The sequence below is a fragment of the Artibeus jamaicensis genome, unplaced genomic scaffold, assembly GCF_021234435.1.
Source record: "Artibeus jamaicensis isolate MK-2021 breed Jamaican fruit bat unplaced genomic scaffold, CSHL_Jam_final scaffold_833, whole genome shotgun sequence".
NCBI lineage: Eukaryota > Metazoa > Chordata > Mammalia > Chiroptera > Phyllostomidae > Artibeus > Artibeus jamaicensis.
This window is the reverse complement of record NW_026522056.1, coordinates 14,226,829-14,252,634: the sequence shown is the minus strand read 5'-3', so window position 1 is coordinate 14,252,634 and position 25,806 is coordinate 14,226,829. Positions and strand designations below refer to the sequence as shown.

General features: G+C 42.6%; 2 protein-coding genes across 2 annotated transcripts; one reads left to right on the top strand and one right to left on the bottom strand.

Annotated features, from left to right (window-relative positions):
• Positions 1-716: 716 nt before the first annotated feature.
• LEPROTL1 (leptin receptor overlapping transcript like 1) lies at positions 717-11,884 on the top strand. The gene is made up of 4 exons (XM_037128813.2): positions 717-946; positions 6,486-6,561; positions 8,752-8,938; positions 9,596-11,884. Exons 1-4 carry the CDS (start codon positions 931-933, stop codon positions 9,710-9,712), a joined length of 396 nt encoding a protein of 131 aa, XP_036984708.1. The 5' UTR covers positions 717-930; the 3' UTR covers positions 9,713-11,884.
• Positions 11,885-19,245: 7,361 nt separating this feature from the next.
• Positions 19,246-25,340, bottom strand: MBOAT4 (membrane bound O-acyltransferase domain containing 4). Its single transcript, XM_037128938.2, has 3 exons — positions 25,184-25,340; positions 22,374-22,598; positions 19,246-20,226 (listed from the first exon to the last, which is right to left on the bottom strand). The coding sequence occupies exons 1-3, from the start codon at positions 25,300-25,302 to the stop codon at positions 19,263-19,265; spliced, it is 1,308 nt and encodes a 435-aa protein (XP_036984833.2). The 5' UTR covers positions 25,303-25,340; the 3' UTR covers positions 19,246-19,262.
• Between the last annotated feature and the right edge of the window lie 466 nt (positions 25,341-25,806).

The window sequence follows — 25,806 nt, the reverse complement described above, 5'->3', positions numbered from 1 at the left end:
CTCCTCCCTCCGGGAACTCTTTTGACTGATCTAAATTGAAGGCTTTCATAGAACCATTCACCCGTTACCCTAGCAATTATCACTGTTGAATTTCCCGCTTTTTGTATCTGTCTCACTGAACTAGAAGCTCCTGAATAGGACAAACCGTACCCAGTTCGGTGACCTCAGTGACTTGCCCTGTGCCAACACATAGTCAATGTTCAGTAATTTCTACGATGAGTTAAAATGAGTGTATTTGTACCTCTGCTTTTTCCCTATATTTCTAGCCCTGTTACTACCCCCCAAAAAACCCGGCGATTCTCAGACTCCCAAGGGACTGGGTTTGTATTAAATCCACCCTTTATTAGGTCCCACTGCTTTCTCCGGAGGTGGGTTTCACCAGAGCCCTAGTTCTGAGTCGGACACCGAGGAGCCACGAGCAGACCAGCCAACTAGCCTCACTTCAACTTTATTACAAGGCTGGGAGGAGAAAGAAATGGATGCGCCTCGAGAATCGCAAAATTCTCCCCCAAAGACATCACACCGCGCCTTCTGAAGGTCGGAGGCTACTGGCGATCCCCGCTCATCAAAGACTCTGCGACATCTCGGGATGCCGGAGGAGCTTCAGAATGGAGCTTCCGCCAACCGCGAGACGCGTCAGGGGGATGGCGCCGTCACGCCCCGGAAGCGGGGCTGGGGAGGACAGCCTCCGTGGGCGGCGATCAGCCGTGTAGCTGACAAGCGAAGGAAGGGGTCGGCCTCCCAGCCCCAAGCCCGCGCGTCCCGCGCGTCCCCCGCGCCCCCCGCACCCCTGCGCCCGTGCGAGCCGCCGGCGGAAGTGCTGCGTCGCGCACTTCCGGGTGTTGTCTGGTGGCTGCACAGCCGCGCGTCTCTAGTCTCCCGGCAGCCGCCGCCGCCTCGGGTCCCGGAGCCAGGAGGGACGTTACCGCCATGGCCGGCATCAAAGGTGGGCCTGGGATGCAGGGCGCGGAAGGGCCGAGTGGCCGCCCGGCGCAGGGGCGGAGGGGCCCACGCGGCCCCCGCACGCCGCCGCCCCGGCCGGAGCACGCACGCGCTGCGGGGTCCCGCGCCTGAGGCCGACCCCTGACCCCCGCCTCCGCTCCCGGTGCCGCGGTGGGCGCGGGGCGCGGGGCGCGGCACTCTCCGTGAAAGGACCGAGAGGACCGCGGCTCCTGCGTCAGACCACACTTTCAGCTCATCTCGGCAGCCTCTGTCCACCCATCGCCCCCCGTGCAAAGAATGAAGTGGTCTGTGGTCCGTTTAAAGTCCCGCAGCAACTCCTTTTGCAGGAGTTTGCATTTGAGAAAGAGGGGAGCAGAGTGTGGAGTTTGAGGGGGTTGAGATGACCAGAGATGCCAGTTACGGAAAATCAGTGTCATTTCCCACTTAAAGGCACAAATGCGATCTCAGGGTGCTGAGCCGAATCGAGTCGCTCAGGAAGGATTAGCCCTGGAAGGGTTAAGGTCGGTTCGTCCCGAAACCTCGGCGACCACTATCGGTTTCAGGACCGGCGCTCGCGGCTTTCCGCGCTCCTAAACCATGCATTTTGATTTGATGCGTTTTGTGCTGTAGACTAAAACCCTCTAAGCGACTCCAAAGTGTTCCTGTTTTCTGCCCTTTCCCACCTTGCACGTTGAGGCTTTTTCACGTTTGAAAGTTTTTATTTAGTTGAGTTTTTTTAAAGATCAAATAATGTTAAAACTTAAGGAACAATTCGTCGTTTGAGTGTATTATTTTCTTTAGAAATAGGAATATAGGAATATTGCGTTCTTTTCAACTGGTAGTTCTGTTGTTGTGATTAGAAACCGATGCCAATGAGTAGCGTTTTCAGTTTGACCACAAACTTCACTGATTTCCTGACCTGCGGTTTTGTAAAAGGGGCAGCAAAGTAGGAAGTGAAAAACTTTGATAGCAGTGTTTTTTTGTGTGTATTTTATATCCTCTATGGAGAACCTTTGAGCATCTTTCCCAGAGCCACATTTTTCTTTTACTGTTTCGTGTTTATTTTTAATTTCTGAAGACATTTTGTTTCCCCTGTAAAACGTGGTCGTCTGTGCAGCTGAAGCACTTAATAATCTCCTTTTGAACCATAATAGACCTTTTAAAGTTCTTGTGTGAAAGGCATTATGGTAGACGGCTGTGGTTTTTAGGATGTTGCCAGGTTCCCATTTCTTCATTAATGCAGGAGTCTCTTTCTTAAAATAACTGTAATTTCTTCCTGTAAACCAGGATAAATATTTACTGGGCGGAAGTGTCTCAGATGGAATTGTACTTAACAATTTTGGTTTCAGTAATAGCTATTATGACTAGGATTGTTTATCAGGATATTTTCTTCTTGTTGGCCTGTTTATATTAAGGAGTGTTGCTACAATTGGAGTTCATTACTTATTATCGAGACCCTTTGCTACATAATGGATTTTTCTGGTAATGCCTAGGTTAGGAAACTGGTCCCCTCTATTGCTGTAATTTCTCTGTAATCACTGAACCAGCACCCTGTCTCTTGAGAGTTTGGGGAAATTGGGCTGCTCCGTCCCTAGGGTAGAGGCTTTGGGAAGAGAAACCAGACTCATCTAAGTTTCGTTTCCAAATGTTGCATCACTCAATTACAGGATAAATTTTTGTCTTGCTGATGTGTCATCTAGGACAAGCATTTATACACAAATGATGAAATTTGTATATAAATGAACCTAGTTGCTAATTTCATAAGACTGGAGAAACTTGACAAGACTTGGGAAAGCACTTTTGACCAATTGACTTAACCCCATAGGCTTTGGTCCCATGTAACTGGGAAGTGAGATGTCACATAAAATTATTTTTGACACCTGAATCTTAGCTCACTTTAATTTCTTGTGTTTATTAAAGAAGTTGTCTTTCATTGCCTTTTGAAGAGTATACTCAAAGAATTTAGATTCTTTCCTTTCTGATGGTAAGAACGAAATCATTGTTCTCTGTCACAGGACAGTTAACCCTCAGAGACTGACTCCTAAAGCTACTGGCCTCTTGGCCCAGATTACCAAACACTGGTATGCTTTTTGAGAATTTTTCTGCCTGGTTTAAAAAATTTTCAGTCTCCTCCCTGTCAGGTGGTCTGTCAAGAGGACAGATCTTGCTTATAAGCAGTTCATCTCATCTCTTTTTCATTTGTTTCAGTGTGGGGAGCAAGATCATGAAACTTACAAAATTTTATGTCATAAATTATAGGTAACATCTTTGCTGGGAAGAAAAGTTACTTTTTACTTAATTTTGTTCAGGGTACATGATTTTCTACTGAAATGTATTCATAAATGAGCATGGATGATTCTTTAAAATAAATGTTTTATTATGCTGAAATTCACACACTAATTGTATTACAAAACATGAACAAATAACCTCTGAATACGAGCCAAAGGGTCTGTGTATAAAGAATGTTGGCTTTAGTGTATAGTCTCTGTGACATGCATTTTGTCTCTTTTAATGACCTTCCTTTCCTCCAGGATTCTAAGCTATATTCCGGGTAAATGACTTCTGAATAAGTAAGGTATTATTATATATTATATAGCATCTATAGTGGTGAACCTAGCTCTTTGTCAACTACATTAAAAAAGTAGAGATGGGTTTTTTTACTTCTTCAGCATGCCTTATAACAAATATCTTTAGTGTTCAGAGAATATTTGCATTTCGGATCTAGTCCAACTCATAGAAGAAAGAACTGACACTCAATTGTAATTATTTAGGCAGCTAGTAGGACGCTGATAGGAGATGGGACCCTGACTTTCAGTTCAGGGCACAGCATCTTCCCCTCCACATCCTCTCTGCTCGCTTCCCTTCTTCCGCCCACCCCTTTGGCTCCTTTCATTAATTCTATAGGTATTTAATATTGAGTGTTAGGAGTGGGGCGTGAGCATCAACAACAGGAAAACTTTTGTGAAATGAACAAAAGGAAAGACAAATACAAATCAATGTAAGTGACAGCTGTGGTAGCTGAACAGAGGGTGGGTGTAGAGTGGAAGGAGCGCCTCTGCATGTGCAGGTCCCTCTGCCTGGAATGCGCCCCCAGGCGCCCGCGTGGTCCAGTTTCTCATTTCCTGTAGATCCCTGCTCAGGTGACACCTCCTCAGAGGTGCCTTCCCAGCCTCCTGTATCTAGAACAGCACTCCTTCCCTCTTACCCTGCCTGATTTTTTTTTTGGTGTTTTAAAGATTTTATTTATTTATTTCTAGACAGAGGGAAAGGGAGGGAGAAAGAGGGGGAGAGAAACATCGCTGTGTGGTTGCCTCTGGTGCTCCCCCAAGCAGGAACCTGGCCTGCAACCCAAGCATGTGCCTTGAACCAGCAACCCCTTGGTTCACAGGCCGGTGCTCAGTCCACTGAACCATACCAGCCAAGGCATGATTTTTTTTATAGCACTTAACATTTATTTGCTGCCTTTTTAAAAAATCATATTATTCTCTGGCTAGGATATAAGCTTCATGAGAGTAAGAGCTTTGATATTTTTTTTTCATTGCTCTATTTCCAGAATCAAGAACAGTGTGTGACATACATTAGGTGCTTAGTAGAGATTGAATGAATGAATGAGAGATAGGGACAATTACTCTTAGTAGGTTTGCAGAAACATTACTGAGGGAGAAATGACTGAGCTGCAATCTGAAAGAACAGTAGAAATTAAGTTGGAGGAAAGAATAAGGAGTAGGACAGGAGGGCAGGCTCCCCGAGTGTGAGAAGGCCGCATCTCATTTATTAACACATCCCCAGCACCTGCTACATATTTGGTGCTCAGTAAATATTTTTTAATGAAATGAATGAGTAAAGAAGTGTCTGAGGTAGGTGACAAAGCATGTGCAATATGGGTGAGGGAACCTGTCGATTTCTAGAACAGGAGAGAGGGCCGGTGTCACCAGAGTGCAGAGGACAAGGGTTAGTAAGTAGTCTGCTGTGATTGGTATGTGGCCGGGGATGCAAACAGGGCAAATAAGGAAAATGAAATGAGGACCTGTTTTGGACTGACCGAAGCAGATGGCATACTCAGTATTTTCCTGATCATTTGCATTGCATGCCCTTGTCAACTTCCTCAGTTGCCATGAAATAAAAGTTTAAATATTTCTTTCTCCTTTATTTCCATAACTGAAAATATTATGGCTTTGAGCACTAAGAGTTCAGGGCTGACATGACCTACATCAGTGCTTTAAATGAAAACTAAATCTGCCAAGCTACCACGTCAATGGGTTTCCTTGATTATGCCCATTTTAATTCAGAGTTTATTTACCCCCTTTACAGTTAATTTTGGCCTGTGTATGTTATTCTCTTAGGCATGCAGTTGCAGCAATATGGGCTATATAGAATTAGAAATAAATTGATCACATTTCTTTGCTTAATTCTGGGCCGTTGATTAACTATGCCTCTTCAAGAAAGTTGTTCCTATTCACTGATATATGTGAAAATACTTTGTAAAATATAATACTTTGTATGTGTGTATAAACTAAGAAACTACCATATTTTCAGACCATAAGGCACACCTAGGTTTTAGAGGAGGAAAATGGAAAAAAATTTTGAAGCAAAAATGTAAAATATTTAATAATATAAATAACATAATATTTCACCAGTGGAAATGTAAAACAACTCAACAGCAGCATTAACAACTATAATTCCTCCCAAATGTTTTTTGGGGGTGTATTATAGTCCAAAATATACAGTATATTTCAACTTAGAATGGATCTGTTGTTTGTGATAATGTCTTAAAATAGTGATACCACAGAAGGATGTACCCAATATCCTGTACATTTTGGATACTTTTTTCGTACCAGTTTTGTACATATTGGGAGTATACATATGTATAAGAAGCCAAAGCTACCCTGGCTGTTGTGGCTCAGTGGATTGGGCGCCTGCCTACCTATGAACCAAAATGTTGGGGGTTCAATTCCCAGTCAGGGCACATGCCAGGGTTGCAGACCAGGTCCCCAATAGGGGACGTGTGAGAGGCATATCTCTTGTACATAAAGGTTTCTCCCCTTATTTCTCCCTCCTTTCCCCTCTCTCTAAAAGTAAGTAAATAAAATCTAAAAAAAGAAGAAGCAAAAGCTGAGTGGGAGAGATTTTCCCAGAGGATGGGGATTCTAAAGTCCAGTAAAGCCGACAGTGCAGAGTTTCTCCGTATACTGCTTTTCAAAATTGTAATATTCTGTGGAGTAACTGTAATGCTAATGTCTGGGGGAGCGTTGCTCTTGCAGATTGAGGCACTCATTAGAAGTGGAGCCAGTAAAGGGAATTTGGTGGTGTGCTAGCCATAGGTCAGGGCTTTGAAAATCATTATTGCTTCATTTTGCCTTGAAGATGCTACAGAAGCCCTATTCTGAGACTAGGAAACTCAGGCTTTGAAAGATAACTTACTTTTAATACATTTGTATTTTTGTGCAGTTTTGCTCTTTGCTTCTGGGATTATAAGTAATGTTCAGACTGCTAATAGTAATAATACTTTAATTAGTATTTCTACTTGACTTTTTGTTTTGCAGCTTTGATTAGTTTGTCCTTTGGAGGAGCAATTGGGCTGATGTTTTTGATGCTTGGATGTGCCCTTCCAATATACAAGTATGTAAAATTTTTGTCATTTTGCATAAATAAGATAAAATTTTCCTACTTGTAAAGCTTAAAAAATGTTTGTGACTGTAAAAGCAATCCTGAGAAATGTTCATTTACCAAGGTCAGCACTTTTTTAAAAAGTCTTTACTTAAAATTTGTGAATATTTTAGGGCACCAAGATGCGAAAGAGACTTTGGACTGCTGCTCCTAAAGGACTGCTGAGCCTGTTACCACACGGTGGCCCAGACCCACTGGCACCTGCTGACAGAATTAAACGCAAGAAAGTCAAAAAATCCTTTCAGCAAAAAATACCATAGGCAGAGTCAAGAGAAGTTAACTAAGAAAATACATTGTATAAGCAGTTACTTTCCCTAGGGTAGCAAGGAATTTTAAAAGTTAGTAGGATAAATTAGTAAGGAAAATGTGGACAGCGCAATAGAAAAATAAAACAAGGAAAATGAAAGTATATTTTCAACAAGTACGTAAAAGAACTGCAGATTGCTTATAAGTCCATGAAAATATGCTCAGCCTCACTCAAAATTAAATTTATTGGCAAAAATAAAAAAGATGTAGGCAAACAGTCAGTGTCCTGTGCTGTGAGTAGAAGGATAAACAAAGAAGAGCAGTCTTTTTGGAGACCAGTTTGCCTGCAGCTCTCAAAATGTATATTTTTTTCCTATAAACTCACCTTTCCACTTCTTAGAATTTCTCACACAAATTTACTTGCAGGTGTTTGCAGAGATGTGTAGTTGGGGGACAGTATGGGTATTTGTGGCAGCCTCGTTTTACAGGAACAGAAAAGGCTGGAAGCATCCTAAAGGTCTAGCAGAAAGAAAATGGTAAAATTATGGTACATCCATCCATGGAAACATGAGGTGGTCTTGAAAAGGATGAGAAAGAGCTATAATCGCTGGTATATAAAGTTCAGGCTGTATCGTTGAATGAAAAAGTACAGTGATTCATTTACTGAATTTTTTGGACTGTAAGACGCACCCAGGATTTAGAGGGGGAAAATGTGGGGAAAAATTTTGAAGCAAAAAAAATGTGGCAAAATATTTAATAACATAGACTGCTGCACCTCCAACCCCCCACAGCGAGCCAGGTAAGCTACAAATACTTGGGGTATAAGATGTACCCCCTTTTCCTCCCAAATTGGGAGGGGGGCAGGAGCGCGTCTTATGGTCTGAAAAATGCCGTCTGGGTTTAAAGTTTTTCTGTATGCGAGTACGGAAGGATCCACCAAAAGCTCAAAAGGAGAGTTAGAAAGAAAAAACGGGATATGTGGGCAACTTCGAGTTTTCATTTTTTGTGCTTTTCTGCTGTTTAAATTTTTTTTCTTAAACGTATGTTCACTTGTAATTTTTCTATTCTCGAAATATTTAAGAAAAGATTTTTAGTAAAAACATAGATAAATCTTTGTCAAAAGCTTGTGAGTATATGCAGATCTCCACTCTAATGTGCATTTTATTTATGGTAATTTTAAAGTCTGTCTCTTCTTTTTTAACTTCTTATTGTGAGATAATTACGAACTCTATACAGAATTTGCAAAAACAGCACAGAGCAGCCCCCTGTACTCTTCACAGTGCCCCCCAGTGGTGCCTTCTTACCTTAACTAGAGTTATATTACCATAACGAGGAAATGGGCTTCCAATAGCAAGACTATAAACTAAAAGCCATCTATTTCTGTTGTGACAGATTCTGTATTCTGGCTGAAACTTTGCAGTATTGCTTTCAGTTCATTTTCCCTCTCTGGATTTCGGTGCTTTGGGGGGTCCCTAGTGACCCATGTAGAGCTCGGAGGGGTTCCAGCTCTGTGCTAAGGCAGGATACCGTTGAAGTTAAGGGCATGAATTATGAATTTTAAAACTCACTATGATATCCCCATTTTCCATATGTCTCTTTATTTATAACCTAAAAAAATATTTTCAGTTTAGGGCCTTGGGTCCAACTCTTGTAATTTTTAAAGCATTTTCTTTTAATATAAGAAATCTTTCACTAGTTGTATCATAATTGACAATAGGAATGCTATGATTCTCAATGTTCCTTGTTGTAATGTTCAGGTTATAGCTTATTTTTAAGCTAGATCATGTTCTGTACATTGAAATACTCCTTTGGTCCTTATTATTTTTTTTTTAGCATGTTTTATGTGTAGGGAAGTGGCATAGCAAAAACTACATTAACTTGTTTTTCTTTTTCCAGCCAATACTGGCCCCTCTTTGTTCTGTTTTTTTACATCCTTTCACCTATCCCATACTGCATAGCGAGAAGACTGGTGGATGATACAGATGCTATGAGTAATGCTTGTAAGGAACTTGCCATATTTCTTACAACAGGCATCGTTGTCTCAGCTTTTGGACTCCCTATTGTATTTGCCAGAGCGCACCTGGTAAGTCAATACATTCTTCACTAATGTAAAGTTTTTTCTCAGGAAAACGTTTTTGTTAAAATGACATAAAAAAAGAGATAAAAGACATGGGAGCCTGGAGGATAGAGATTTAAAAAAAACTTTTGTTATTTTTAACTGGTAAAAATGATATTGGAGAGCATGGCTCGGGTCTGCAGCACCGTTGGCTCACTGATACTTTGCTGTCAGAATTGGGCGTGACAGCTCATCAGCCTGGTGCTGAACAACCGTAGGCCTGCCCTGGGCAGCTCCAAACATGAAGATCCAGGGAGATCTAGGGTTCTTCACAGGTGGGAAAGTACAAGAGAGAAGGCGGGTTATTTACGCTCAGTTCTTCCTCTCAAACTCCCCAACCAGATTCACTCTTCCATCTCCGGGGAAGCAGAGAAGGGGGACTGGCCACCATTCTTATGGAGAGAGTGATCACTCTTACCCCTTTAAAAGAATGTACATGACTGTGTTTTCACCTGTGATACTTTAAATAAAACTTTAGATTCACTTCCCTCAATAATGTGAGAGTTACTATTATAAATCTTATTGTTTTAGATTATGATTGGCATACTAGAGCCTTGATTTGTTATTCATTTTCTTTGGTTTTCCTATGTCTGTTAACCGAGTATTTATATCTTGTTTCCGTAGATTGAGTGGGGAGCTTGTGCACTTGTTCTGACAGGAAACACAGTCATCTTTGCAACTATACTGGGCTTTTTCTTGGTCTTTGGAAGCAATGATGACTTCAGCTGGCAGCAGTGGTGAAAGAGACTGGGGAACTGCTGTCAGGTGGACTTCTCGTCACTGGTTGGCCATCCACGCACACAGGAGATGGGGCAGCACCGCTGAATGGCGTAGCAAGCCTCTCGGGGTGTTCTAGGTGCTCCCCTCTCACTTGTATTGTAAGCGTACTATTTCCACAGAGACTTGCTAAAGGATTAAAAGGATTTTCTCTTTTGGAAAGTTTGACTGATTTCACACTTACCTATAGTATGCTTTTGTGGTGTCCTGCTGAATTTAAATATGTATGTGTTTTCCTTGTTCACTTTTTGTTTTAAATCAATATGCAATGTTACATATTTTTTAAATGTAGTAACTGTTCACATTGGTTAGAAATTAGATTTCTTCTGGCTTTACTGGGCTAAAGTATGTCTTTTCTCTTAAAATTATTTAACCTTCATTATTACAAAAAGTTACAAAGTAAGTTTTCAATCAGTCAGGATGACATCACTCCCAATTTTATGCAAACATTTAGACTGTTGGCATACCTTATAGATTATATACTCAGCGCCAATCTAGCTGCATTTATACCTCAGAAGGGCCAGGTATTAATGCCCGCACTCTCCATAAGGGTTGCTGGTTTTGCCAGTGAGCAGGTGTTTTGTGAATTGAAAATTATTTTATGGAATTGCTACAAAAGAGTGCTTTTCTTCTCAATTGTTTGAGGAATTTTTTGTTGAACTTTAAGGTAAGGGTGTAAAAACAGATTTTTAAGATACGATTTTTATTTACATTTATGATAAAGAGTTGCAGATAGTTAAAGAGTTGCATTGTGGGAAGAAACAATGTTGAAACTGCATTTTTTGAATCCCGTTTCTATTTATAAGGGAAATTTCTGATCCTCTGTCAGCCTTTCATGTTCTACCGTGGGTAAAATGGTCATTCATGGAACTACTACTGATAAGGGAAAGTTTTATGTTTGCATCATATTTACCAGAAAACCTTTCCCTGCTTTTAACTTATTTTATACAGTGTCTGTGTTAAGTAAAATAACTTTCTGGTGTCATTTAATAACACTTTAAGTTAGAGGTGTTTGACCCACCTGGAGAGAAATTGCTGCACCAGGCACCGCCGTGCCCTCTGCCCCACAGGCCTTGACGTGATCGACGAGCGACTTGCTGGTCCTGCAGGCGATTCCTGCGTTAACAATTTAAGATTTAGACTGTGGTGATTGTAGTTCTTACTCTCTAGGATTTCATCCTATGTTATTTAAAACTATTTAAGACAAGTTTCCTGTATACCTCTCAGTTGTTTTCATTTTTATTTCATCGCGATAGAGCTGCCGTTTCCTCTTTAATGGCATTTATTGTGTGAATTAATGCAAAGCAGCCAAATCCAGCTGTACAGCAGCTTCGAACACAAACCTGACCCCAAATTCCCAATAACCAGGCAGATCAAATTGTAGTGATTATTTGTAGCTCACAATTATCAATACTTTTTTCAGGAGCTAGTTACGAAAATGTTCAAATTGGCCTGGCAGTATTTTGTTAAGGACATAGATTTGTATGTTTATTCAGTATAGTTACATAAAACATTGTTTTGCCTTCAGACAAAACTCAGTAATCATGACAGCTGGCTTTAGTTATTTTATAAAGTGTATTTCTCAAGAAAATGGGAACAAACTCTGGGCTGGTTCATATTTTTACTGAAGGTGCCTCAAGGCCACAGGTTTTATAGCCGAACCCAGGTTGTTGCTTGTAGCCGTGAGGTGGGAGGCAGAGTGAAGTGTCTGCACATCACCATGCTGAGACTTAAAGAGGAAGAAGGTTCAGGACCACGTGAGTTAGCTGGTAAAACCACTGGGAGCTCAGGGCCTGTGATGGACTGGGTTTGGGGTTTTGTTTTGTTTTGGCAGGAAGTGCATTTTCTGGTCCTTCCCTGTTTTCTGTTCTAGAATGTCAGTGCAGGACACTGCAACAGTTTTAGTCACGTAGCTACACCCTCTTTTTCTAACAGCGCATAGTCTTTCTGTATACTAATTGCATTGGCAGCATTGTGGTTTTGATCTTGCACACTGGCCTGACATAGTGCTGTCTTTGATTTCTAGGCTGGTTACTTGAGGTATGAATTTTCCATAGAACGTGCACTGATACTTCATTGCCATTCTTCTATGGAAACAGAACTTTTGGTGATGAAACAATAAAAATTTTAAATATCTATTTTTAGTTTGTGGGTGTTTTTGAAATGAAAATGTGCTACACACTTCAGTTTCCGAAGTATGTTATCCATTTAATAGTATGATACAAAGAAAATGTGACATTAGCTCTAATGATAGACTTGCAGGAGTTTCACTTCCAACATGAAATGGACACCATAGTAATAAATATTACAAGGAAGCCCTGCAGTGTTGAGCTATAGTAAAAGATTGCTAATCTAGGAAAGTAGAATTTTTACCCAACTTTTTAGAAAAGCCATAGAAGGTTTTGTTGACATAAACAGATTACTGATCATCTAAAGTCAGGGTTGTACTTGTTCTTAAATTTTAGAACTTTTTTATGACTGCCATATTTTACTATCTTTATCACCATTTATTATTGGAGTATTTTGTTCTTTGCAAGCATTAAAAGCAGTTAAAAGTAAAAAATCTGCAGTTCAATGTGAACAGAGAAAAGTACTACTGTCTTTTATCAGACATGACTCTTTTCCCAAATTATTCTAATTCTAATCTCATTATCTACTGTATAAAGTTCAGATTATGGGTTCTTAGTGTCTGTATGATTTGGAGGACACTGTCAGAATAGTCCAGGTTTCTAGAGTAACTCTAGAATATTTATATGAAATGTGACTAGATTTCATAAGTTTCAGATAACTTTCGACCAACGCAACAACTGTAACAAGCAGCCATGCAGCATTACTGTTAAGTAATATGTATGTTTCAAATCTCAGGAAGCCTTATGATACGTAAAATTGGTAGGAAATGCAAATTCATATACCTCCCATATAAACCTGTATTGTTTCTCTTGGGGAAGTTTAGGAAGCTCTTAGTCTATTGCAAACCTCCTAATTTTCTGTCATTCCCAGGGATCGAACATATCCTGTAAAATAAATATTCCAGGTAACTGAAGCTGAACTCCAAAAGAACTAACATTTGCTAATTGGAAACCTGAATGAAAGCAAAAGATACTTATTGTCTGCCAGCGGTGGTGTGCAGGCTTTTGCAGATGAGAGGTTTTCAGGGGCAGATGAGATTTTCATTCCCCTGCTTTTAACCAGATGCAGGAGATCTGTGACCTTGGCAGTGGTTTCCTCACCTCTGGGCTACAAGTATGGGGGACTTCCCCTGGAGATCTCCTTAACTTTTGCTCCCCCGAGCATCCCAGTGCTTTTGTTGTTCTTACTTTTTTAAAGCAGTCAACTTTAGGTGCCAAGACAATTCAGTGGAGAAAGAAAAGTGTGTTCAGCAGATGTTGCTGAGACAACTGGATATCCACATGGCAAAAGAATGAAGTTGGAACCTTACATCGCACAATATGAAAAAATTAACTCAAAATGGATCATGGGCCTACATTGTAAGAGCTGCACTATGAAAGTCCGAAATTTACATAAGCGTAAACCTTGGATTGGCAATGGTTTCTTAGACTGTGCTTCATCAAAAAAGTAAACCTTTTGTACTCGAAAGGACACTCTCAGGAAAGTGAGAAGACAACCTACAGAATAGAAAATATTGGCAAGTTATATATCTGATAAGGATTAAGTATCCAAAGTATACAAATGACTCATAACTGAACAGTGGAAAGACAACCCAATTAAGAAATGGGCAAAGCATCCCAATAGCCGTTTCTCCAGAGAAGATACGATGCCAGTCAGGACGTGAAAAGATGATCAACATTATTAGTCACCAGGGAAATCCAAATGCAAACCACTGTGAGATGTCGCCTCACACCCCCTGCCATGGCTAGAATAAAAAAGACATAATTCGTTGGCAAGGATGCAGAAAAATTGGAATCTTTCCTACATTACTAGTGGGGATTTAAAATGGTGCAGCTGTTGGGGAACACATTTTGCAGTTTCTCAAAAAGTTAAATACTTACTGTATGACCCAGCAATTCTAATCCTACATATGTACCCAAGAGAATTGAAAATACCTACACGGAAGCTCGTACATGAATGTTTATAATAGCTAAAAAGTGCAGTGTGTTCTGTGAAGTATGTGTTCAAATTTTTTGCACATTTTTATTGTATGGGCTCTTCCTATTGAGTTGTAAAGTCCTTCCTGTGTTGGATATTTTATATATAGTTAGTTAGTTAGTTAGTTAGTTTACACCCACTCTGAAATTTGTGTTTTGCTTTTGTAATGTCTTTGAGACAGCAGATTTAACAGTTACCAATTTTTTTCTTTTAAAAGTAGTTCCCACTTTTTATGAGTTTTATGCATTTCTTGAGTACGTCTAAGGTCATGAAAATTTTTCCTCTGTGCCCTAGAAGTTTCGTAGTCTTGCCTCTTAAATATTAAGATTCACTGCCGGTTATGTTTGTGGGTTGTATGAAATGAGAGTTGCAGTTCATTTTTATTCCCAGGTGAATATTCACTTCTGTCATTGTTTATTGTAAAGACTGACCTTTCCCTTTTCAAATACTTTGGCACTTTTGTAAAAGGATTAATTGACCATGTAAGTGTGAATTTACTATAGATTTATAGTAAGCCTTCCTATTCTTTTTTGTTTCCCCCCAAAATTGTCTATGCTCAGTTCTTGGTACACTTATATAAACTTTAGAGTTAGCTTGTCACCTGCTATTTTTAAAAAGCCTCTTGGATTTTTATTGGGATTGTACTGAATCTGTAGATCAGTTTGGAGGATAATTGAAATCTGAACAAGTTATCCATTGCTGCATGACGAGCCACCCAAAACCTGTTGGCTTAAACCAATGATCGTTTGTTTAGCTCACAAATCCGCGGTCTGGGCAGGGCTTAACAGCAAAGGTGCACTTCTGCTCCCTGTGGTGTCCGCTGAGGTGGCTGCACTGGGGACTGGTGGGTCGCCACACAAGATGGGTCCATTATGTGGCTGGCAAATGGCTGTTGGTTGTTGACTGGGGGCTCAGCCAGGATGGGGGTCAGGGGCCCCTGATCCTCTGCCCTCTGTGACCCTCTGACTCACCATGGAAATTTGGCTTCCTCACAACAGATGGCCGGACTCCTAAGAGTAAATGTCCCAAGAAAACTAGTCACAAGCGTGTGACAATTTTATAACATACATACATTGGGAGTGACATAGCATCACTTCCGTGTGCTCTAGTCTAGTGGTCAAGCTAGTCAAAAAGTTACCCACCCCTCACCCAGGGTCAAAGGAAACAGCCATAGACCACTCAATGGGAAAAGTGTCAATATTTTGTAAAAAAGCATGTGGAAAGGAATGTATTGTGTCCATCTTTAGTAAATATTGAGTGAATATTGAATATTTCGTTGAAATATTTAGTAAATATTTCAACTGAGCACATTATATCTCTGTTTTGGTTTTTAATTTTTCTTGGCAGATGTAGTTTTCACTGTACAGGTCTCGGACTCATTTTACTGTGTCCCCAGGTGTTTCAGGTTTTCCGATGTCAGGTACTAGCATATTCTCTCAAACCTGAAGCACAAAGCGTGTTTGCATGGTCTTGTTCCTGTTTAGGAAACTCTATCTGGGCCTTCAACTGATTTAACTTTAGTTAAAAATTGTGATGTCAATTTGTGAAAAATATGAAGCAAACAAAGCAGGGAGAGGAGAAGGGAACGATGAGGTGGAGAGGGGGTTTAACTTAGACAAGGCGGTTCTTCCTGGGAAGGTGTCATTTGAGCAGAGACATGAGTGATGTGAAGGAGCAGCCATAACTAGATCTGAGCGTGAACATTAGATGGAGGAAACCACAATTTCAAAAGCTCAGAAACCGAACTGTCTTAGGGAGATCGAAACTAGGTCAGAGGTGCATAGACTGCAGTGAAGAAGATGCCAAAAGGTGAAGTTGCAAAGATTAGCAGGTAAACTGCACTGTCTTTTGTAAACTACCGTATTTTGCTGTGTATATTGTGCACATTTTTGCCCAAGTTTTTGAGGGAAAAATAAGGATGCATGTTATTCATGGGTAAAACAATCCCGTGTATAATATGCACAAAAACATGAGTGCACATTGTACGTAGGAACACATCATACACAGCAAAATACGATAATCTTAGAGTTGGCATGCCATCACCTCTGTTGTCACACAAACCAACTTGCTTGAATGTGGGAGAACGCGAATACCAAGAAGAGAAGAGGGATCACTGGGGGTTATCTTGGAGGATACTTATCACAGTGATTTTTACAGTTTTCATAAGATAAGGAAGGGGATTTCCTTAATTGGTACATCTGTCAAATGTACCCAGTACTCTTTTGCAAACTTCTTTTCAAAGTTAACACAAAAGCAGAATGTATTGAACTCCCATGTGCCATCATTTACCTTCAGCAACTTTAAACGTGTGTCCTGCCTGTCTCATCCGTGTGCCCCCATTTGCCATACCTCAGATTACCTAATGCGAATCTAAGACATTTCATCTTTGGGTATATCTCTAAAATGTGACCCTTCTAAACAAATACAATGTAATTACACCTGAAAAAATTAAAATAATGCTATAATATCCAGTTAATGTTCAAATTCCCCTACAAATGGTCCTTTTTGGGTCGGGTTATTTGAATCAAGATCTAAACAAAATCCACACACTTACATAGCTATGTAAATAGGAAAATTTTTAAAAGTCATATGTGCTTAGGTTCAGTTATCATCTAAGAAATGAGGAAATTATCTTTGTTCTTTCCTCCTATCCTAAATATGACCTTGACTTCAGATCATTACAATGTGTTACCCAGTAGGAATAACACTGAGTCAGATGATCTTTCTCTAGGAAAACGCAATTTAAGTTTCAAACAACCTAGAAACAAAGTTGTAGAAAATATCCTATCAGTAAGTTGAGGACGCCAGGAAATGCCACCCACATGTCATCACAGTAGCGGGTTCATCTCAGTCACTTGATGTAACACGCTCAGGTTGGCCATGCAACTAAACCAAGGAAACACCTGTGTTACACGAAGTGTACAGATGCCCTGCAAGGAAGAAACACAGAAATATGTAACTCGACTGATGTAGCTTAACAGGTGTTTCTAAAAAACAGATGCAGCAAAAAACAAGTGAGAGGAAGATACTTCCTTAGAGATAATCTGGCATCTCTAGCTATTCTTTTGTTCCAGGACATAAGGCCCAAAGCAGATTAATATTACCAGTATTCAATAATTATTAGCTGCCAAATATAGACTGAGAAGTTAAAACTATTAGTCAGAAGAGAGAGGGTAGTTAAAGATGTTTTATTAGTGCTAGAGAAGTATGTTTTCTTTTGGTTTTTTTAATGAGCCACAAAAATCCCTTTGTTCTTTTTATATGGTGGGAAATAATGTAAGAACTAGAATATACTAGTTCTTTATAAAGAACCTAGGCAGTCAAGCAGACTTATTTCTTCCTGAATAAACAGATGCAGGTTGGGAGAAAGATGCTTTACCTTTTTCTGTGTTGAAAAATTGACAAAGCACTTTACACAGTCATGATGCCTTCAGGTTTAAAAGTAAAGGACATTTTACCCATCTCTTGTTTGGGCACACTAGTGAACTTGGGCCTAAAGAGGGAATGGCTGGGGTCACAGCTGGTCAGCCCTACTAACGCAGACCCTCTGCCTCCAGGATTAGTGTTCTGGCCACTTCACCACAGGGCAGCCTCGCTGACCTCAGAATCAACAGTGGTTAGGAATCAAGTACTAATGTAGTAATACCCATTTGACTAGACCATTTCTTTTGAGATGTTTTGGAAATAGGCACAGTTGAGAAAGGTTTCATAGAATATAATCACTACCCCTTCACCTCTCACTGTCAAGCCCTGAAATGATAGAGAACCAAGTTTTCACACCATCTGCTCTTACAGACATGGAGTCTGTTGGAAGTGATTTCAGTCTGCAGTCTAGTACTCAGCAGTTTAATCAGGATAATTGCTAGTGACTGCCATTTATACTTTTATAGCAATTGGCCATAGCAAAGCCCAGAATCTATTGGTCACTGTAGAGCACCCCCAGTCTGTTTTTTCACCCCCACAGAAGCTGCCTCCCCATCAACCTGGTCCCCTTGCCCTTTACTCAGGCTGGACAGGCTGGCTGCCAGGCCCTCTGAGGTCACCAGAGAGACAGCTCATCGCTCCCAGCAGGTCAGGTGCATGGGCTGCGTAGCATCCTTTGGGCAGATTTTAAAGCAGGCTTTCTTGTCACCTTCCTAGTTTGAAAGACCTGATACCTGCCAGGACAAACTCCTTAAAACTCTCCATCTGAGCCTCCCTTTCCATGTTCTCATGGAATTGCATAAGGATTGGTGAGTCAACAGGTTGGATGTGTATCAGTGAACTCTCCCAGTGCCTGCTGCATAAAAACACCATGGGTAGGAACAAAACACCACGATCAGATCGTCTCCGTTAGAGATGTGGGTTGCTAAGCCGGGGTTATCTGTTGAGAGCCATGGCTGCCTCTTGGTCATGGCTGCTGCCACAGAGGAAGGCCAGCACAGGTGAGTGGCTGCCTGTGCGTCAGGGGGACAGGGGTGCCCTGTGAGTCTGGCTTTTCCAAAGTGATAGGTCAAGAGATGACCTGAAGATTTCATGGAATGGTTACTAGGGAATGCCGTATCAGGACACGAATGGTATCTACAGTTCCTTAGTCCTCCTAGGAAGGCAAGTTTTGTGGCTTAAATATTTTCTAATGAGGCTTTGCCAGCATTCTGAGCTTTTCGGTTATTGTGGTTTATCCTGTTTTCAGGGATTTCTCAATCACTAGAATCTCACACAATACCTCCAAACAACTGGCTGAGGTCTGCTGAGGGTCTATGAGGATTTCTTCAGGGTAGTTTGACTGAGAAAAGGTAGGAGGCCAGGGGTCAGGAGGTGGATGCGCACTGGGGCTGTTTCCATGGATTGCTCGCCTCTAGTGCTTACTTGGCTCACAGAACCTAATTCACTTGTCCAGGCCTCCTGCCTGTAGGACAGAGGCTGCTGACCCCTTCCTTGCATTTGTAGCAGGCAGGCGTGATTTGTTCAAAATACTAACCTGCCTGGGCCAAGATGCGGGCCAGGACAAGAGCTCCAGTTCGTGTTGCAAACCAGTATCATGTGATTTAGGAATTGCTTTGTTGTCTGCCTAAACTCACGTTCCAGGATCAGGCGCGCTGGTTGGACACTCAGTTTGTGGGTGTCCGTGTGTTCACAGCCCCTCAGGTTTGTATGTATTGCTTTACTTTAACTTTGCTCCCACACCAACACGGTAACCCCTAAGGGGAAAAAGTCCCGTCTTTTTCTTTTGTGGACCCTCAGTACCAGGATCATAGCTTGTCAAAGTAGACACACAAATTTCTAGAGCCGGACATCTGGTACCTTCATCCAGTTTTTAAAAAAATTTTATTAGGGAAAAGTTCAAATATCTGCATCATCAACACACCATCCAGCACTGTCTAAATTCTGTTTCATGGACGTATGAGGTGAAGGCTGGGGGAAAAGGTCAGTCAAATTTATGCTTTCTCTTCGCCAGCAGAAAGAGCAAAACACAGTAGACCATGGGAAAGACACTGTTGTAAGAATAACACAGCGACCAGAGTGAGGAGAGGCTCCTGACCTCCACGGCCAGCATTACGTAGGCAATGATGAGCTGGGTGTGGACCCAGGCCAGCGTTCTGTAGAGCAGACGCGCCGGCCAGGACCGAACAACCCCCCTGGCGAAGGCGTGAATCAGGTAGTCAGCTTCCACCATCACCGCCCAGCAAAGGAAACCAAACACCTGCCCCGGGTGCAGGCCGTGCCACCAGGCAGAGAAGGCGAATGTCTGCAGCACTGGCCAGGCCCTGCTTCGCTGGAATATGAGGCGCCTGAGCCACCGAGCTGTGCTTTGGTTCCACTTTCTCGTGAACAGGGATATCCTGTGCGTTGTTTCCAGGGTCCAAATGTCCGCATCAGGGATGTATCCCTCCTCGCCGGGGCTCTCGCCAAACGCAGGTGCAAAGCCCGCAGCACAGAGGAGGGAGTCATCCAGCAGCCAGTGGGAGTAGTAGGTGAGTTTGAAGAACCCCACTGTGGCCCACATGGCGTAGACGCACTGGAGCTGACGGCAGTCGTCCAGTCCCGCTCCTGCACTGACCACGCCCCTCACGGCCACCGTTAGGCACTCTAGTCCCAGAATCTGCAGACCCCTCCAGGCCAGAGCCCGGAAAGAGTGCCTGGGACACCGAGAGCTGGACCCTTGCACACGAGTCTGAAATCTCTGGAAAGAACACAGAGGACCTCCTAGGAGAGCAGGAAAAAAGAGCAAGTAGCTGAAATAGGGCAGCGCCTCACACAGATGCTCAGACCAAGAGCTCCTGCTCCCGAGGCCTCCTGACGCTGCCTTCACTTTCCCCTCCCGAATGTCCAGAGACAGCGACGTGACCCTCTGGGTCAAGAGCATGAGGGAAGACAGAGTGATGTAGAACCTGAAAGAGATGTGGTTTTTTGATGTAAAAAACATTCCATGTTTATTCTATCCCATTCCAGCCCCTCGCACATGGCCTCGCAGCAAATGGAAGGTTCTGAACAACCAAGACCAACCTCACCTCCTGGAATGCCCCCACCAAGACTCCTGGGTTAATTCAGAAGCACAGGCTACCCCAGGCAGGGTCAAAAGATAAACGGGAAAATTAATCATTAGCCAGAGAGGTGAACAGAAGGATGACAAGGAATATTGTGGGGAAATACTAATAATGATATTTCTAGTGGGCTTAGCTTACAAAGATTAGGGTCAGGGACCTGGGAGAAATTTGCCATGGAAGAAACAAAAGCTTAGTAGTGAAGAGATTATAGGAAGTTGAAGATTTTAAAAACGAACCAGTCCCTGACTTTTGTCAGGGATTCACGCTGGGGGACTGTGACTCAGGCCGGAGGGTCAGGGTGTGCACTGAGTCCTTAGCAATGTGAGGTGTGTTCTTAACCAATCACCTGACTGTCCTGGCTTCACCATCACAAAGCAGAGAAGATCCCGCTGGCAAAATCATTGTGGAGAAAACGAGAATTACAGTGACATACTCTACAATTAGGAGTGCTCTCCTCTGGAGAGAAAATAGCATGTTTCCCAATCACGGCTGTTTCTAACTGTGCGTCTGGGGATTTAAGGACAACTGACCTTTTCACTTGACTTAACAGTAAGCAAAGTAACCTCCAAATGCCACCAGACCCTGCTCACTCACCTTCTGTTAAGGGCTGAATGTGTCCCCTACAAATTCATATGTCGAAGTCCTAACCGCCAGTACTTTAGAACGTGACTATTTGGAGGTAGGGTGTTAAAGAGGAAAGTAAATTAAAATGAGGTCACTAGAACGGGCCCTAATCTAATACAAGTGGTGTCTTTATAGAAGAGGAGATTAGGACACAAACACACATTGGGGGAAGACCATGTGCAGACGAAGGGAGAAGGTGGCCATCTACAAGCCAAGGAGAGACACTTCAGAAGAAGCTGAACCTGCTGACACCTTGGCCGTGGACTTCCAGCCTCCAGAGCAAAAAGATTTCTGTTGGTGAAGCCACCTGGTCTGTGGTTCTTTGTGATGGCAGAGCAAACTAGTCCCTCCTCCCTTTCAGCTCTGGCTCAGCCTTCCTCCTGGGCAGTCAGATCCTGCTGGACTTATTCCTCCTACCGAAACTCTCATCCATCGCATCCCCATCAGTGCTCCCCTCCCCCACCTACCTGCCATCTTGCCTTTTCTGGAAAAAAGCAAACCCCGAAGCTTTGGTGAAATAGAAGCAAAGGATTCTAGGTTTGGTAGAATGGGAAAGTGAGTGAATCAATGGCAGGCTGGGGTCAGAGAGGTGACTCACCTCGACAGGTCAAAGCCCCACTTCTCTGAGTGACCACATGGACCCAAATCAATTGTGGTGACAGAGGGACCCTGTCATAGGCCTCCTTCCGTCATCATGATCGCATCTCCCCCAATCTTGGTGATGCTGCTGATTCATGAAAACCCTTCTCTAGGCTGTCACTAGGGCCCGATTTTTCTTTCCTAGACTGGGTGACATTCTTCCTTCTGCCAGGACAGAACAGCTGAGTCTCGTTGACAGCAGCACAACTCTTTCTTGCACAGCAGGTGCCTCTGGAAGGCAGCAAAGTTTTGCGCTGCATCTGTACCTTCCCTGTCCTGCTAAAGAAGAGGGCAGGCTGCTGGCTGTGTGTTCAAACCACCCACACGAGGTTCATAAACTGTGCTTCATCACAGCCAGGCAAGACTCTCATCTGCGAGCCCTGCGACTCCCGGGTCAACCCCCTTCTCTGGCACAATGGTAATTATAGCTAAGTGCCAGGCTGTGCTTTGTAGGTACATGTGGTAGTTAGCAGTCATATAATTACATTTAATTCACTATCTCTAACATCAGGGTCTTGCAAGATAGGTATTGTTATACCCCCACCCCCATGAGCACACAGACCTTTATTCAGAAAAAGAAACTGAAGCCAGGAGAGGTTAAGTGACTCGCTCTAGTCACACTGTTCGAATGTGGAAGAATTCAGATTCAAACTCAATTCCCAGTTCTCGCCAGGGTGCAAACAAACCCTTGGTCAGCTCAGTACAACAAAACTGAGGGACTGCTTTACCTCTCAGAAGGAGGTTCCTGCAGGTAATACTCAGTGTAGTGCAGTCCCAGGTGACACAGTGTCTGCCAGCTCATCTGAAAGGAGAAAGTGCACCTGTGGACGTCCCGTGGGCCGAGGGAGCAGATCAGAGCCCCGGCACACAGAGCGGGGATGAAGACCAGCACGGCAAAGGGACCCATGGCGGCCCAGGCCAGGACGCCTCCTCCGGCCAAGAGGAAGAAGTGCCTGGAAGAAAAAGTGCAACGTGAGGCTGACTTAGAGCCATGCGACACCAGAGTCGCTTCAGATGTCACTCTGGCTTACCCAATTGAAGTAGGCTTCACAGAACACCTAATGAATCTTACCGTTATCACTTCCAAATCTTCCTTTTGTTCTTCCGAAGGGAAGAACCAAGGGAGAAAGAGCCAGAGTCCATTTGTGAACAATTACCTCAAGAAACAAATCCTGATTCCTGCCTTAGTGTCCCTGGGAACCTCTTTTTGATGTTCACCATTCAAATAGGAAGGACACCTGCCCCTAACAATCCCGCAGGTGACAGGTCCGGAAGGTTTCCCACTAGCAACCTCTTCACATCTAGTGGTGTGACATTGAGGATCTAGGAAATCTCTCTAGAACGTCATCTCATCAAGAAGTACCGATTGGTAGTTACAGAACAGTCACAGGGAGGTAAAGTACAGCACGGGGAATACGGTCCATGATTTCGTGGTAACTATGGATGGTGTCAATCAGATGGGTACTAGATTTATCAGGGTTCTAACTCAGTGAGTTATATTGATGTTTAATCACTGGGTTGTGCACCCAAAACTAATATAATATTGTATGTCAACTGTAACTGAACACTAAAAATTATTTAAAGTCCAAAAAATAAAAGATGAATCTCTGCCCTTTCACAGGGTTGCATTGCCTTGGGCTGTTTCCAAGAGGACAAAAAAGACTCAGTGCCTTCCATTGATAAGTGTTTGAAAACTCAATTAGAAACTCTTTGTATCTGTCGTAATCCTCTGTGCAGCAACTGAAAGATATCACGAGTTCATGGCTTTTGACGTTGTAAATACCCACATCAATGAATGAAGTGGTTTGTGGAGCAGGCCTCCCTCTTAAGCAAGGAGTTGCCCGGAGTATCTGCAGAGGCCTGGGAGATTTCACAGTATAAAGAGGCTCATTTGTTTTTAATTCATGCCAAATTAATAAATCGGAATGAAAAGTTCAGAAAAGGTGCAAAACACGGACTGGCTAGTCGGGGACAGGAAAACAGAGTCGATGAGGACCATGTTTTCCCGACGTCACGTGGCGTACGCCGCTATGGCAGCGTGGCACAGCGATGCACATGCCCTGGTGACAATTTCTCTCTTGAGGGAGACTGGCAGTTGCTCCAGTGTGAAATCTATTACACAGGCCCTGGGCCATTCCTGTGCTTCTCTGAGCCTATGCTGGGCTCAGCCACCCCTCATCCAAGCCCTCACATTCCTGCCACCGGAAAACAAGGGGAACAGCTACTCCTTACGCAGCAGACATGGAAGCCAGACAATGATCTACCCAGAGGCAACTGCCCTGGGGATTTGTAAACAGTGAACTGTCTATACCTGTACAATACGCAATGCATGATTTTTTCGGTGTTTATTTCATTCTAGGCAATGTGCTAATAATCCCTTTATAGGAAATATTTTTATCGAGTCCTTATAATAACCCCTTAAGATAGGTATTATTATTTCCATTTTACAGATAAACTTGAGAGAGTTTATTCATGCAAACAAGCATACTCACATAGTGAGGACCACCAGGCTGACTCCACAGCCAGCAATCTGAATCTGATGGGAATTTACCCTGACCTTGCACTTGTTTTGCTTTATTGTTTGTGATTCTTCCTCAACAGAAAGCTTTTTTTACAACTGCATCCCCATCTCCTGAATGAAGACAGGGGCCATCAGCCAGTTATGGTACAGCTAGATCTTACTTAGAAACACCCCCATATGTGAAATCCTAATTTCTAAAATAAGTGGTTCAGAGGTAGCCCTTTGGCAACGGATTTTCACTTTACAGAAGGATATTCCACTACATTTTTTTAAAGGTAGAAACCGTATACCCTGGCTGCTGTGACTTAGTGAGCTGAGAGCCGGCCAAAAGGTTTCCAGTTCGAGTCCCAGTCAGGGCACATGCCTGGGTTGTGGGCCAGATCCCCAGTTTCTCTCACACATCAATGTCTCTCTTCCTCTCTTTCTCCCTCCCTTCTGCTCTTTCTAAAAAATAAAATCTTAAAAAAAAGAGAAAGAAACTGTCTCTACTGTATTGAATTTATTAGCTATAAGGAAATCATTTCAATCAAGTTATAAATTCCCTAGTGACAATCATATTTGAACCCCAGACTGAGATAGAGCTAATCTAACAAAATTTGCTTTGACTTACTTCATTTCTCTAAAAAAAAAATTTGTAGGCATTTTAAAAATCACAGTTCTACATATTTAATAACAATTTTATTGAAAATGATAGTGTTCCATGAAATTAGGATTGTTCATGAACATATTTGGCACACGGTTGGTGTGTAGATGCGTCCATCCGGGGCATTCTTGTACCACCCAGCATCCAGCTCTCCCCATTTCCTTTCCTACTTTCCCATTTAATGTGAACCTATCAAACTTTGGCTGAGCCAATACAGACATGATGCCAATTTCTATGATCAAGTAATCATAATCAGTGGCAGCGATAACTTAAAAGCAACCAGTATATTTAATCTTCACATCTGCACCCCAGTCTGTGCTTTGTGACCTGCTAGCATTCAGAGATGCAGGAACAAAATTAGCTATCAAACCTACCTGGCAGGAATGGGAAATGAATCCATGTTGCAGAGATAATTAAACAGAAGTGCAAAAGGAAAGGCAGCCCCTTGATAAAGTGAGACAGGATGGAGGAAAAACAGCTGAGGCCAAGCCATTATGAACTGGAACAAAAGATACTGTCCTTTCCAGAGTCCTTAGCTGGCGCCTTCCTACGGCAGAATCCTCAGCCAGGCTCTCTGTGACCTTTTTTAAAGGGTCGGCAAGACCTAGGCGAGCAAAAGGCAAATAAAAGCACTAGCGATAGCAGCACAAAAGTTAGCTTTCTGATAAAGCAAATGCACCATAGAAACCAAAACACATGCGGGGTTATATTACTTTGTAATGACCTGTACTAAAAACATTGCTTTCAGAAGTTCTGGTTTTGTTTAGTTTACATACCACAATATTTGTCTTTCCAGCCACCTGACTGTCATATTTTCTTCTCTAAGTCAAAGAAAAATCTTACTTCCCAGCTGTGGACCAGGGGTCAGGGGAGACAAGAACATGACCATGAGGAAGGGAGGTGGGTTTTCAAAGGGTGGGACGATCCCTCCTCCCAACCCCTACTGTCCTCCTTATGCTGCTTTTCCCCCATGGTCTCTGCCACCAGTCCTTATAAA

Bases quoted from the DNA above. Each gene is read 5' to 3' on its own strand.
- LEPROTL1 (XM_037128813.2), top strand. The intron at 6,562-8,751 runs GTATGTAAAATT...TTCTTTTTCCAG, and splicing joins TGTGCCCTTCCAATATACAA to CCAATACTGGCCCCTCTTTG. The intron at 8,939-9,595 runs GTAAGTCAATAC...TTGTTTCCGTAG, and splicing joins TATTTGCCAGAGCGCACCTG to ATTGAGTGGGGAGCTTGTGC.
- MBOAT4 (XM_037128938.2), bottom strand. From the start codon at position 25,302: ATGGCTTGGCCTCAGCTGTTTTTCCTCCATCCTGTCTCACTTTATCAA. The intron at 22,599-25,183 runs GTAGGTTTGATA...TTTTTCTTCCAG, and splicing joins TCATTTCCCATTCCTGCCAG to GCACTTCTTCCTCTTGGCCG. The intron at 20,227-22,373 runs GTAAAGCAGTCC...CATCTCTTTCAG, and splicing joins CAGGAACCTCCTTCTGAGAG to GTTCTACATCACTCTGTCTT.